Here is a 12,310-nt window from a genome sequence, read left to right on the forward strand (position 1 = left end):
AGTTAGTGTTTCTCTTCTGGTAGATTTAGTTTTAAAAAATAGAGATACCAGGAAGATGAACTCTTGGAGGTAGAAGGCTCGATATTAGAAATGAGTCTAGTGGCTGGGGAGATTGCTCAGTGGGTAAGAGTGCCTGCTGTGCAAGCAGTGTGATCTGAGTTTGAGTTCCAAGGATGTGTGCAAAAATCAGGCGTGGTTGTATGCACCTATAAGGTAGGCGTTGTGGTGAGGGTTGGTAGGGAGACAGGAATATGGTTGGTGATTGCTGACCACCAGTCGAACTCTATGTTCAGTTGGAGATCTCAAGGGGATAAGGCAGAGACTGATAGAGTAGGACACAGGACACCCATAAATTCCTTCTGACTTCTACTCCCCCCAACCCCAACACACACATACTTACTTATATACTTCACATAGACACACAAAAAGTTAATAATTCTTAATGGGTCTCTTAAGCCAGCTGTGGCAGACAAGTATCTAACCCCAGAACTTGAGATATAGATGTAGGAGGGTTGAAAGGTCACTGTCATCTTTAGTTTTATCGAGAGTTTAAATCCTAGCTCGAGATGTATGAAACCCTGTCACAAAACTGAAGCCCAAAACGAAACCAGCAGACATCTGTGTCTTATAGTTCTGAGGCTGGGACTTCCGACATTATTAGTGTATCAGCAAGTTTATCATGTGGTGAGTCCTTGCTTTCTGAATCACAGAAAGCACGTGTTCTCTACCCTCTCACAGTATAAGGGACGAGGAAACTCTGTGGCCTCTTACGTGTCACTGGTCTTATTCATGAAAGCTTTTTCCTCATGGCTTAATTTTCTCTACCTCCTAATACCATCTACTTGGGGGTTTAGATTCCAGCATAGGAATTTGGGGAGATAAAAACATTTAGAATATAGAATGTGGTTCTTTTCTTTCGTGTGTGTGTGTGTGTGTGTGTGTGTGTGATTTTTTTTAAAAAAAGATTTGTTTTATTAATATGAGTACACTATAGCTGTCTTCAGACACACCAGAAGGGAGCATTGGATCCCATTACAGATGGTTGTGAGCCACCATATGGTTGCTGGGAATTGAACTCAGGACCTCTAGAAGAGCGGCCATTGCTCTTAACCGCCGAGCCATCTCTCCAGCCTGTGTGTGTGATTGTTAAGACAAGTTCTTTCCTTAAAGCCCTGGCTAGCCTTGCACCTGTAGCATTCTGTCTGTCTCAGAATACAATAGGCATGCACCAGAACTATCAGTTTAGAGTGGAGGTTTTAAAGAAAAAGATTATTTCGTACCCAGATTTCTATGTGGCCACGAGGGAGCCTTTTGATAGATGGAGGAACCAAACAGTATCATTGGAAAAGACACCCCAAACTCCATGCAGGGAAATGACAAGTTGTACCCGCAGTAAAATTGTAAAGCTCTAAAACTAAAGCTCTAGAGAATTTGGCCAAATAGAAGGAAAACTTGTGTATGTAGCTTAGACACTGAGAACCTGCTTGCTCACCGGTGCTCTGCCACATCTTTGGCACATGTCCCCTCGGCTGCATGGAGGGCATTCAGATCCAGACGCTAGCCATTGTGACTTGAAAGCTCATACTCTTGACTATTTCCCCTAAAGGGCTCCTTGATCCAAATCCTCCAGACCAGGGGAAGGATCTGCAGAGTGTGTGTGTGTGGGGGCGGGGGCTCAGCTCTTCACTCTTGTATGTGAAGTACAGAGATCATAGCTTCTTGGCACAATTTCTTTTCAGTCTTACTCTGGACACACTGTTAACAGAACTGGTCATCTCTGCTTCCCACATCTTAGAGCATGAGTGGTTTTAACAACCGGATTTCATGCAGAGGCCAGCTGGTTACATCAAGATAACTGGCACCTAGGCAGAGCAGAGGGACCAAAGTGAAGTTCCCAAGAGGTAGCATTATGGAATTTTGCCATATGAATATAATCCATCGTGCGTGAAGCATGTCTTGGGGTATCACCTGCCACGTCATAGGCCTCCAAAGGCATTAGCAGCTTTTAAATGACCTCGACTGGGCAGGAAAACAGCATGAAGAAAGTAGGGTACTGTAGTCCTCATCTGAGAAACCTTTCCACCAAATAATGGGAATGAAGTAGAGAAATTTAGACGGTGAAGTTTATGTTATCTGAGTACATCCATGTAACTAGCACTTCATGTCAACTGAACCTAACTGTGCCTTAATTTTTCTGGGCCATTTCCACAAAGGGGCTATCCTTCTTAACTAAACACCTCTTTGCCTATTCCTGCCTCATCGCATCCCTGTCAACAGGAGGACTTAATTTCATCACCCACTGCTCATGTCTTTTGTATGTCCCAGTTGTCATGCTTTATAAGAAATGAAAATATTTGTTTGGGCAGATCATTGTTTTATGGCCACGTGGACAGGAGGCCCTGGGTGGAAGAGGGGAGGAAATGTCTCTTTCTAATGGAGCAAGGCGTCCTTGCGGCTGCCACGAGTATTGATCCCGTAAAACTTGTGCAGAAATCTGACCTAGAAGGATAGACAACCTTATTGGATAACAGCATTTTTATAGACATTTTGAATAAATCTAAATAATGGAAAGATTTTTTTTAAAGTCAGTGTTAAACCATTCCCCTCTCCCCTTTAAAAAGTGTATTTACTCATAAACACCCTGAAAAAAATACATTTGAATACACGCACTTCTCCTAAGGTAGTTAGGAGTCTTCCATTCTTCTTTTCCCTTTCCTAGTGTATTTAATGAACAAAGAGAACGTGTTACCCTGGGTTGGTTTTCCTTCCCCAAACCTACTCTAGAGTTAGAACTCACCGGAAGTGACATTGTTTCATCGCTGGTTGCCTTCCTGCACACTGCGCATGTGTGCTGGAGGAGGCTGGGGCGGGGGCAGCCGCGGGCGTGTTGGCCACTTCTCAAGCAGAGCCTTGTCCTTGCTCATGTGGGCAACGCTCCAGAAGAAGACATATTTCTCTTTTCGCTTTGATTCTCTTTTCCTTATAGGGATTAAAGCAGAATGAAAATGAGAACTGAAAAAGTTGTGGATTGGGGAAGGCGAGAGAACAACCTTATAGTGGTAGAAAAAGAAAGTGGGTTTGTTTTGTTTTGTTTTGTTTTCTGCTCATCTTAATAAATACTTGTGTTCTCCCTTTTTTTGGGGGGGTCGTCTGAAACTTTTGGATATGCTCAGTTTAAATATTCTTTACTTTATTTTTTTTTTTTTCCCAACCTGTAGAAATCACTTACATTTGTCTTTAATGCAGAGTGGTGATTTGCATAATCGCCCTGTGTGCTGAGTGGGATCTGAGTGCACAGAAATGCTATGCAGGTGAGGCTGAGGCACAGGTGTTTTAGTACATGTGTTGCCCTGTTACTTCATATCAGATGGGATGGGATTGGACCACTTTCTGGAGAGCCAGCCAGTACTTTGCTTCCTAAGATATGGGCTGAAGTAGATTGTATTTTGAACACTGTCCATAAGCCTGAATCCTGGAGAGACAAGCTAAAAATTCAGTCTGTGTTCAGCTTGAAGGTGAGCGGAAAGGCCTTGGGTAGTTAACCACAGGTGTTTGGTGCACAGTGGGTGGTTTTTGTGGCCCGAGTCCTGTGCTCTCTGTGAAGTCCTGCAGGACCGGCACAGAACGCAGTAGATGAGGTTCACATCCTAAGTAGAAGTACAGGAAGCTACACTGAATTTCCCCGTCTCTGTAAATCACTGTATTTATACAGTCAGTCAGGGAGAGGAGAAAACAGACCCACACAGTAAATAAATCTGCGTTTAGCTAGGAAATAGAATTTGTTCCTAAGTAGCCCTGATAGCAGCTGGCAGGGTACACACAGCAAGTCCACTGACCCCAGGAACATGTGCACTGGGCTGTGTGAACTTGCAGACATGTCTTGAAATTTAGCCCAGGAAATAGCTCCCCAAGGTGCCCCGCTGATATGGTACCCAAATTCCGGAGGTGCCTTTTTTCATGGGATTTTCGGTTGTGTTGCATACCGTGATTAAATTAGATTCTTCTCTCCATCTTGAAAATAAAGACGGTAAGTAGAGCACGTAGTCAGACAATCTTACCGAAGCCTCACCACCACTCTATGAGAGAGGTATCATCATTCATGCTCTGCAAATGATGAAGCAAACATAGGACTTGGTAGCACGGCCAGCTTCACACAGCCGGGGGATGGGGTGGGGTGGGGGTGTAAGAGAGCTAAGGAAATATTTTTCCTCTCGGGGGAGGGTAATCTTAGGTTATTTTTTTTCTTAAAAGTTATTTTTGTCGGGCAGTGGTGGCGCACACCTTTAATCCCAGCACTTGGGAGGCAGAGGCAGGTGGATTTCTGAGTTCGAGGCCAGCCTGGTCTACAGAGTGAGTTCCAGGACAGCCACGGCTACACAGAGAAACCCTGTCTCGGAAAAAAACAAACAAACAAACAAAAAACAAAACAAAACCAAGAGTTATTTTTGCTTTATGTGTCTAAATGTGTGGCCTGCATTTATGTATTTCATCTTGTATGTGCCTGGTGCCTGAGGAGGTCAGAAGAGGTGTCAGATCCCCTGGACCTGGAGTTACAGATGGTTGTGAGATTCCCATGTGGGTACTGGGAATTGAACCTGGGTCCTCTGTAAGAACTAGCACTCTCCAGCCTCTACAAGTGCTGTTAAGCTAGACATTGGAATATGTAAGTCTGTGGTTGGGTTTCTGTTTCCCAATATTAAGGACAAATCCACCAGATTATAATGTAATAGGATAAGGCTAACCAGGCATATCAGCCTTATTGTGGAGATGCACTGACCAGCTGACAATACCTTTTTTTCATTAAATCCTGCCTTTGTACTTGTAGGTAGTCTGGCTACAAAAGTGGTTGCTCGTAGTGATAAGGACTACAACCAGCAAGTGTATACTGGTGCTGGACTCACAAGTGAGTGTGTACCAGTGCTGGATTGATGGGATGTTTTTATCTTTTGAACTTAGAAAAGAGGGAAAATACTTTGAGAGTAAAATTTACGGTAATCATTGTGATACAATTTTACCAATAACTACCAGATTTTCTTCTTCTAAAAGTATTTGTACTTAGAGAATCTGAAACTAGAGTAAGCTCGTCAGTTAGGATGCCAAGACTGCAGCTCCTAATATATTTACTTCTACTTGCTCCGTGGGTAGGAGCTCTTGCCACCAAGTCTGAAGATTGAGTTTGATTCCCAGAACCCACACAGTGGAAAGAGGTTAGTGACTCCGGCAGGTTGGCTTCTGATGTCCACACATGCACTTTGGATGCACGTCCCCTAATAAATAAGTTGAATTAAAAATAAAAATATATAAATGCTAGAAATCTATATCATCTGTCATTTGACTAGTCATATATAAGACAATGCAAAGGAAAACACATTCCTTAATTTAAAGACCTCTCAGGAAAGGTATTCTAAAACCTGTCTCACATAATGCATGCAGGTGCTTAACAAATCCGGGCTTTAATTGCTTTCTTAAACATGGATGAAAAAAAAAACTTCTAAATAAAACACGTAATGAAGATCTATGTGTTTTATAAAAGAGCTCCCATTCAGAAAACAAAAGTTAAAGGATTTAATTGAAAAAACAACTTTATCTGATGATACATCCTTGACATAAAAATAGCCATATATTTCACCCCAGAGCTTTTTAAAACCAACCCCCAAGAATACCAGGACTATAAATTAGCTTAAGAAAAAACTTAGCAGAGCAGTGGTGGCACAGACCTTTAATCCCAGCACTCAGGAGGCAGTAGGAACCTGGTTCCAGGACAGCCAAGGGCATATACACAGAAACCCTGGGGGGAGGGGTGGGGCACGAAGAAAAAATCTTATCTAGGTCTATATTTTTTGGGAAATTTTACCTAATTTTTGGAAGAGAAAGGAAAAACTGCTTGTGCCAGCTGTTGGGAGAGAGGTACTTGTACATACACACACACACATACGCGCACACACGCGCACACACACGCACACACATATCCACAATCCACGCACACATGCACATATACGCACACACATGCACACATACATGCACACACACACACATCCACAATCCATGCACACATGCGCGCGCGCACACACACACACACACACACACACACACACACACACGCTGAAGCTTCCCCAAGCCCTTTGTCCTAATACTTTACATTCCTCATGACACGCTGTTTGCTTATGGCTGTCTCTGGATTGTCATTGAAGTCCTTTAAATGGCGTTTGTCAGAAGTTGAAGAAATGTGTTCCATTTTCCATAATGCGTGCCTTTGTATGGTTAATTATTGTGTCTCTCTGAAGTTTTGGACTATGATTTTTGTGCTTAATGTGTTCCCCCCCCCCCCCCCCCCCACGGAAGGATATAAGAAATATATGGATGAATTCTGCTTGTGGTTTTAGCATCTGCTGACTGAGAGTCTTTTTTTTTTTAATGTACTAATGCATCTGGTACCTTCACTAATTGTATTCAGTTTTAAGGAACTGAGAACTCACCTGGGGGGGAGTTGAAGCCCTTCTTATTTTAGATTTGTATCTAGCAGTTAATTAAAATACCCAGAACTTAATGCAGAAAAATGGCTGAAACTGAGTTCAGCAATACTTAAAGATTTGTTTTGTTGTTTAGGGGCAAGGTCTCCTATAGCCCAGATTGGCCCACCAACTCTTTTGGTTTTTTTTTTGAGACAGGGTTTCTCTGTGTAGCTCTGGCTGTCCTGGAACTCATTCTGTAGACCAGGCTGGCCTTGAACTCAGAAATCCACCTGCCTCTGCCTCCCAAGTGCTGGGATGACAGGTATGCCCACCACTGCCTGGCAACTCTTGAATTCAACTCTTGCCTCTACTTCAAAGGGCTGGAATTACTAGGCCACTGTAAGCTTCAGAGACAGGCTAAAGATTGCCTGCCACTATCTGATAATAAGAGAAAAGGCTTTCTTGAATCTTAATATTTGCTAGTCTTTGTTAGGGGAAATGTGCATATTTTACCCCTAATGTTGAATAGTTTTAGAAATTCTTTAATAGTGTAATTAAAGTAAGATTTACTTCCTGGGATGCACGGTAACTAAGCCTGGAATCAGCTTTCAGGACTGCTAAGGAAAAGGACGGACCTTTTTTAGTTCCCAGCAGACCAGTTAGCTATTTTAGCCCTTAGGCACTGGATCTCATAGCCAGCCTCAGCTATTGGGACAGAGGCCCTTCTGCTGGAACTTATCAGCAGTTTGCAAAGTGAGACCTTGAGGCCACACCCATTGGATGGGATTATTGTAGAAGTCTTTCTTTTCTGAAGTTTGAATCCACCTGTGACTCTTAAACAACAACAACAAACCCACTGCAGAATGTGGCATTAAAAGCCACCTTGTCACTTCCTTGATTTATTACAACTAGGAGTCATTTTTTTGTATGTGGATATTTTTGACAATATTCATTACTATGTGCCATTTCCCTGTGGGATACATGCTAGGCCACTTTTTCTCTTTCACCATTGCCCTTCATTTCTTTCCTTCCTTTATGCCCTCCATTAGTCAGCTCTTGAGTTTAAGACCCTGGCAGTCTCTGACCCTAGGTGGTGGTTGATGGGTGGAGGAGAGATAGGCATGGTCAGCAGAGGTCCTTCCTTCTGTCCTATCCTGCTTATGTCCCTCTTGTCTCACAGGCCCCGGGCAGGAGCTGCTGCTGAGTGGCCAGAGCACCCCCCAGAAGCTGGCTGCACCGGCACCCAACGGCAGACCTTCACCCGCACCCCCAGCCGCCGTTCAGCCCACGGCCACAGCTGTGCCTGGGCCCTCCGTGCAGCAGCCCGCCCCAGGGCAGCCTTCTCCAGTCCTTCAGCTGCAACAGAAGCAGAGCCGCATCAGCCCCATCCAGAAACCTCAAGGCCTGGACCCTGTGGAGATCCTGCAGGAACGAGAGTACAGGTACCCGCCAGGTCATTCCCAGGGCCAGTGGCTGACATTGCCCGTGTAGGGTAATGTCCTCTTGGGGACACTGGGAGGGGTGAATAGAGGGCAGAGAGGACTTAGGCAGAGAGGACCCTGGTTTCAGAACAGTTGTAGCAAAAGTTCACATGCTGTTGGGTCGGTCCTTATGTGTTGCTGAGTAGACAGACTGTGTGTGACTTTTTCTCATTTGAACAGAAACCTTTATCCACCAGTCTACTGCCAGGTCTACTTATCCTGTCTACTTGCCAGGTGCTTGGAATACAAAGATCAAAAGCCCAGCCCAGAGTTCCTGCATCTCAGGGCAGAGCGTGCCACCTCACACTAGGATTAATGAGATGGTCCCGTTTTTTGTGTTCTGGAACAACTGATGACTTAGATAGTCATGTTGAGTATGTTGTCTGGATCCATCCTTCAGAATTCTGGCCCCGCTCATGGTACTGAAAAGCATCCTGCATAGCTTGGTACAATGTGTTCTGTATTCTAATTCACTCATGTTTTAGTCTAGATGTTGGCCCAGGTTTAGGGATCAGCCTTAGGTATCTGTCTTCAAGTGGGATCCTGAGTTAAACTCTGAATCCAGGCACTAGTCACCTGGTTTGACACAGTTGTATCTAAATTAGGCATTGGCAAACTCTTCCTGTAAAGGACCAGATGGAAACCATCTAATGTTTTACAGGGCCATATGTCTTAGACACAGATAGTCAGCTCTGTCCTTTTTGTGGGGAAACACCAATAGACTGTGATGTCTTGGCTTTGTTCCAGTAAAACTTTATTTAGAAAAGCAACTAAGGACAAGATTTGGCCCATGGGCATTACTTAGCAGGCCCTTCAAGTCAATGGTTAACAACCATGAAAAGCTAAGTGCAAGTAAGAGTTAAGATGAGCCGGGTGGTGGTGGAGCATGGCTATAATCCCAGCACTTGGGAGGCAGAGGCAGGTGGATTTCTGAGTTCGAGGCCAGCCTAGTAAGTTCCAGGGCAGCCAGGGCTACACAGAGAAACCCTGTCTCAAAAAACCAAAGAAAAAAAAAAAAGTTAAGATGAAGCAAAAACTAAGGTTTTGATTTCTATGACTTGCCTGGAAGCTTGTGCTGTCAAGAACAGCAATGCTGTCTTGGGCAGGTTACATCATTTTTCTGTGACTTACATATTAAAAATATTATAGTCTTTTCTCATAGAGTTGGGAAAGGTAATGGGTTCTGTAAGCATTCAGTAATATTGGTGTCCATCATTTTTCCAGTGTTATTTGAAGTAAATGGAAAGTAGGTGGGAAAAATTGCAGAGAATGTTAGCCAGGGAGCTGTGTCTGGGTTCTCTTTAAAAAGTGTTATCTTAATCTTTATTAAAAGGCATGTAGCTTGTTATGAACTAAATAAAGGATACCTGGTTTGTGGAGTTGTTTTGGAGATATCCCAGCAACCAGGTATTAGATGTGGGTCACCTTTTGGAGTGGAAACATGACTTTATTTTCTCATTTCTGTTGGTAGTTTTCATTGGGAGCATTCCTTCTGTCATTCCCAGCTTGTCATGTGCCCTGTGCACCAGGGCCAGGGACTCATCATCAGTGATGGGCCCAGTCATTTAGATAAAAACTAGTGTATCATAAAGCCAAACAAAAGGGCAGAAAAGTTTCTTTATGTTGTTGGATAAAAGAAGTCATAAGTAGTCATTGGGAGTGGTGGTGGTGGTGGTCAGTTATAAGAAAGCAGAATTCTGCGGTTATCCTGAAATTCTAACTTGTCTAAAATCTACCATGCTTTAGCCCTGCCCAGAGGGTGCAAAGATGACAGAAGCTTTGTTAGCTCATGCAGTGCACCCCAGAAGATATTCTCTATACCTAGACGTTTTATGTAACACTGTCCTTTTCTCTCTTTCTCCGCCTCATGTATATGTGCATGTATGTATGTGTATGTATGTGCCTGCATGTGCACATGTATGCGGATAAACTGCTTTGTGGTCTCCTAAACTTGTTTTGTCATTGTTGCCAGGATTTTAATGACAGGGCTCTCCTATAATCTCCTTTTAATGTCATTTTAAAAGACGTGAGTTTGAATGGATTCTCTTCCAAAGTACGAAGTAGTACTATTAACCTATTTCAATATATAAAAAGTTTGTAACCTATATGACCTTCTTAATTAAATTTTACTGCATTTATTCACATATTTGTTTATTTGTTTTTTGTTTTTTTGTTTTTTTATTTATGGCACATCCGATCTACTTCTACAAATGTGGAAGTCAGACAACAACCTGGGGAGTTGTTGGTTTTTTTCATTTCGTTATATGGTTTCTGGAGATTAAGCCTAGAGTTGTAAATTTGGTAGCAACTGAGCCATTTCACTGACCCCATTCTCCTATTTTAATAAAAATGATATCTACTAGTATCCTTTAAACTGTGGTGCAGGGTGATGCAGGCCTATAATCTCAGCATATGGAAATCTGCGGCATGAACATCATGAAATTCAGGCCAATCTAGGGTACATAGTGAGGCCCTATTTCAAAAAAAAAAAAAAACCTCTAAAAATTAAGTGCCTATCAGAATGTAGCTGAAGAGTCATTTTTCAAATTGTTATTATTTGGTAAATGTATCCACCTTGGTAAAACTGAAGTTGTATAGCTTGGGGGTTGCCAAAAACCTGGTGGGACCTTTGGCCTAAATCTCCCCATGGCCATCTGGGAAAGAGCAAACTTGTGCTGGCGGCATTTCAGGGGCCTGCCTTATCTTGTTTAGTCATGGAACAATAGCTGACTTCTGCCTGTATAAAGACACATTGTTCAATCGCAGAGATTGAGTTTATCATCGAAGGGGTTACATTAAGTCTCTTACACACTCATAACGGGCAGTTATGAAGATCCTTCTCTCTCTCTCTCGCTCCCTTTGATGGGCTAGCTCACCAGACTTCTGCCGGATCCCTAGACTCTACCTGGCCTCTGCACCCCTCTCACCTGGCTAAGGATTTGAGTAAGGTCCTACCCGTTCTCTTTTGGGATTTCATGGGCTCCAACAAAGCAAAATATCATGCAACAGAAACCCCACAACAGATGTTCATTTCATTGGCTACAGTCCTTGTCTGCAAAAATTGGAAGGAAATTATTAGGAAGTTACATTTCTTTAAGCCAGTTGGCGGCTCTTCCTAGTTTGCCATAAACTCAGAACAGAATCTTTTTTTTTTTTTTTGGTTGCAGCTTAAGTGAGTTTCTGCCTGTGTACACTTTGCTTGTCCTCAGACTTCTACAGCCCTGGGCTTGAAAACATTTATCTCCCCTTTATTTTGGATGATTTCCTTTTAACTCTCTTATCATTTACTCTCTTATCATTTTTAATGGAAATGTATTCTTCTCTCTTTGGTGTGTTGGACAGTCTTGCCTGCTGCACTAACTCCCTACCACCAACTTTGGGCATGAGTTCTGGACTCTAACTATAGCTAACTTCATTTCCTTCCACATTCACTCAAAGAGTACTTCAGGAGCTTACACACTGACATGTAAACTCGGTCCATCTAAGCAAATGTTTGCATGGAGGATGCGTGTCACACTTAGAAGAGTTTATTCAAGAAAGGCAGTTTTGAATTACACCAGGCCTCTGGTCTCAAAACAGAATTGAGTATAGAAATGGGTTAGGAGATGTGTGTGTGTGTGTGTGTGTGTGTGTGTGTGTGTTTCCTTGTCTTGCCCTCACCACCATCACAACCCTGGAAACTCCTTTTCAGGAACTACCAATAGCCACTGTGCCAAAAGAGCCACCACAATCACACATGTTCCCTCGCTCTGTAACGTGTCACTCAGCTCCTTGAAGGGACAAAATGTACCAGTGTCATTTTCTGTTCAAATAACTCTCCTACTGGAATCATAAACTTCTCCCCTGGACCTGAACAAATATCTGTTGCCTTTAATGGAACTCTTTTCCTTGGCAGAAGAGTAACCCCTCTTGATTTACTTTTCAGTCTGTATGAAAAACCCGAGTGACCTAATTCTGCTTCAATTTTCTGTGCTCGTGAGGACACTAAATGAGCCTCCTGCAGTCAGGCAGGATTACATCTTGCTGTTGTTTTGGGAAGTTTAGAATCCTGACTCTCTTTATCAGACTTCCTGCTGAATCTCATTGATGGGGAGATGAAATTGTCCAGGAGAGGAGCATTATTTAAAATGAAGATTTCCATTAAGCACAACAACAGAGATAGGAGTCACCCCTCCCCCATGCCACCCCACCCTCACAACTTTGCCACCCACCACAACAAGTGCATATCATTTTACTGTAAAATCTTCCTCTCTTTTCTTGAGTTTGTACTTTATACTTCATGCCTTTCTTCCATTAGAGAAAGGGAGAAGGGGTAGGGGAGAGGGAGACTGAGAGAGAGAGAGAAGGAGAGGGAGAGGGGGAGGGGGAGGGAGAGGG

General features: G+C 43.1%; 1 protein-coding gene across 5 annotated transcripts in view; it reads left to right on the forward strand.

Annotated features, from left to right (window-relative positions):
• The window catches only part of Smarca2 (SWI/SNF related, matrix associated, actin dependent regulator of chromatin, subfamily a, member 2), a 173,218-nt gene that overhangs the window by 26,880 nt on the left and 134,028 nt on the right, over positions 1-12,310 (forward strand). For all 5 annotated transcript variants that reach the window (XM_031390004.1, XM_031390008.1, XM_031390006.1 and 2 more), the window contains one exon: positions 7,633-7,894. In XM_031390004.1, the coding sequence (XP_031245864.1) occupies positions 7,633-7,894 (262 nt within the window). The remainder of the gene's footprint in view (positions 1-7,632; positions 7,895-12,310) is intronic.

The sequence above is a fragment of the Mastomys coucha genome, unplaced genomic scaffold (genome assembly GCF_008632895.1).
Source record: "Mastomys coucha isolate ucsf_1 unplaced genomic scaffold, UCSF_Mcou_1 pScaffold21, whole genome shotgun sequence".
NCBI lineage: Eukaryota > Metazoa > Chordata > Mammalia > Rodentia > Muridae > Mastomys > Mastomys coucha.